Source organism: Canis lupus, chromosome 18 (genome assembly GCF_003254725.2).
Source record: "Canis lupus dingo isolate Sandy chromosome 18, ASM325472v2, whole genome shotgun sequence".
NCBI lineage: Eukaryota > Metazoa > Chordata > Mammalia > Carnivora > Canidae > Canis > Canis lupus.
The window spans coordinates 40,217,570-40,218,829 of NC_064260.1; the positions used below are offsets into that span (position 1 = coordinate 40,217,570).

Genomic DNA, 1,260 nt, shown 5'->3' on the forward strand with positions numbered 1-1,260 from the left:
TCAATTGTGTTTGTCTTCTGAAAATATCCTTTGACACCAAACCCTTCTCATGGCTTTTTTCATCTCTGTATTTCTCAGAGTATAGATTAAAGGATTGAACATAGGAACAATGACGGTATAAAATAGTGCAAATATTTTGTCCTCAGGGAAAGTGGTAGGAGGTCTGAGGTAGGCAAAGATTGAAGGCCCAAAAAATAAGATGACCACCGTGATATGAGACCCACAGGTAGAGAGAGCTTTGCGTCTTCCCTCAGCTGAGTAATTTCTTAAAGTGAATAGTATAACAACATAAGACCCAAACAAGAGAACAAAGGTTACTAAAGCAACCATTCCTGAATTGGCAACCACAAGGACACCAATGACATAGGTATCAGTACAGGCAATTTTCAGCAAAGGGAAGATATCACAATAGTAGTGATTGATTTCATTGGGGCCACAGAAGGGCAAACAGATTATCATAGAAAACTGAGAAAAAGAATGGACAGCTCCACCAACCCAAGCAGCCATGACTAGGAGATTGCATCTTGTCCTGTTCATAATAATCATGTAGTGGAGAGGTTTGCAGATGGCAGCATAGCGATCAAAGGCCATGACTGTAAGGATGAAGATTTCAATCATTCCCAAGAAGTGCAAGGAAAAGACCTGTAACATACAGTTATCATAAGAGATGGTTTTTCTAACCAGTAGTAGGTCACCAATCAGTTTGGGTATCACACAGGAGGTGTAGCAAATGTCCATAAAGGATAAGTGGTTGAGAAAATAGTACATTGGTTGGTAAAAAAGGCCACTGCATAGAATGGAGACAAGAATTAGAAGATTTCCCACCAAGATGGAAACATAACAAAATAAGAAGAAAATGAAACAAAATATTTGTATGTTCTGGTTATAGGAAAGGCCCAAAAGAATGAATTCTGAGATGTTCCTCTGACTTTCCATAAGTTGTGTGCTATGCACAAATAATTGAGTATCTGAAAAGAAAACAATTTGGATGAAAACACTGATAATATTACCATCATATAAAAATTACTAACAAAGCATAAAGTTGATTCAACAATCACAGAAGCTAACTCATAAATCAATATTATTATATTTTCCCCCTGAGAATCATAATTGATTTTGCTATGATTTTTTTTCTAAAGATTTTATTTATTTATTTATTTTATTGAAAGTGAGAGCAAGAGAGAGCACAAATGGTGAGGAGAGTCAGAGTGGGAGGGAAATGCAGACTCCTCAGCAGAGCAGGGAGCCTGAAGTGGGGCT

General features: G+C 37.2%; 1 protein-coding gene across 1 annotated transcript; it reads right to left on the reverse strand.

Moving 5' to 3' along the window:
* On the reverse strand, window positions 1-936 carry LOC112663643 (olfactory receptor 4P4-like). The gene has a single exon (XM_025452712.3). It carries the CDS (start codon window positions 934-936, stop codon window positions 1-3), a length of 936 nt encoding a protein of 311 aa, XP_025308497.3.
* Window positions 937-1,260: the final 324 nt, after the last annotated feature.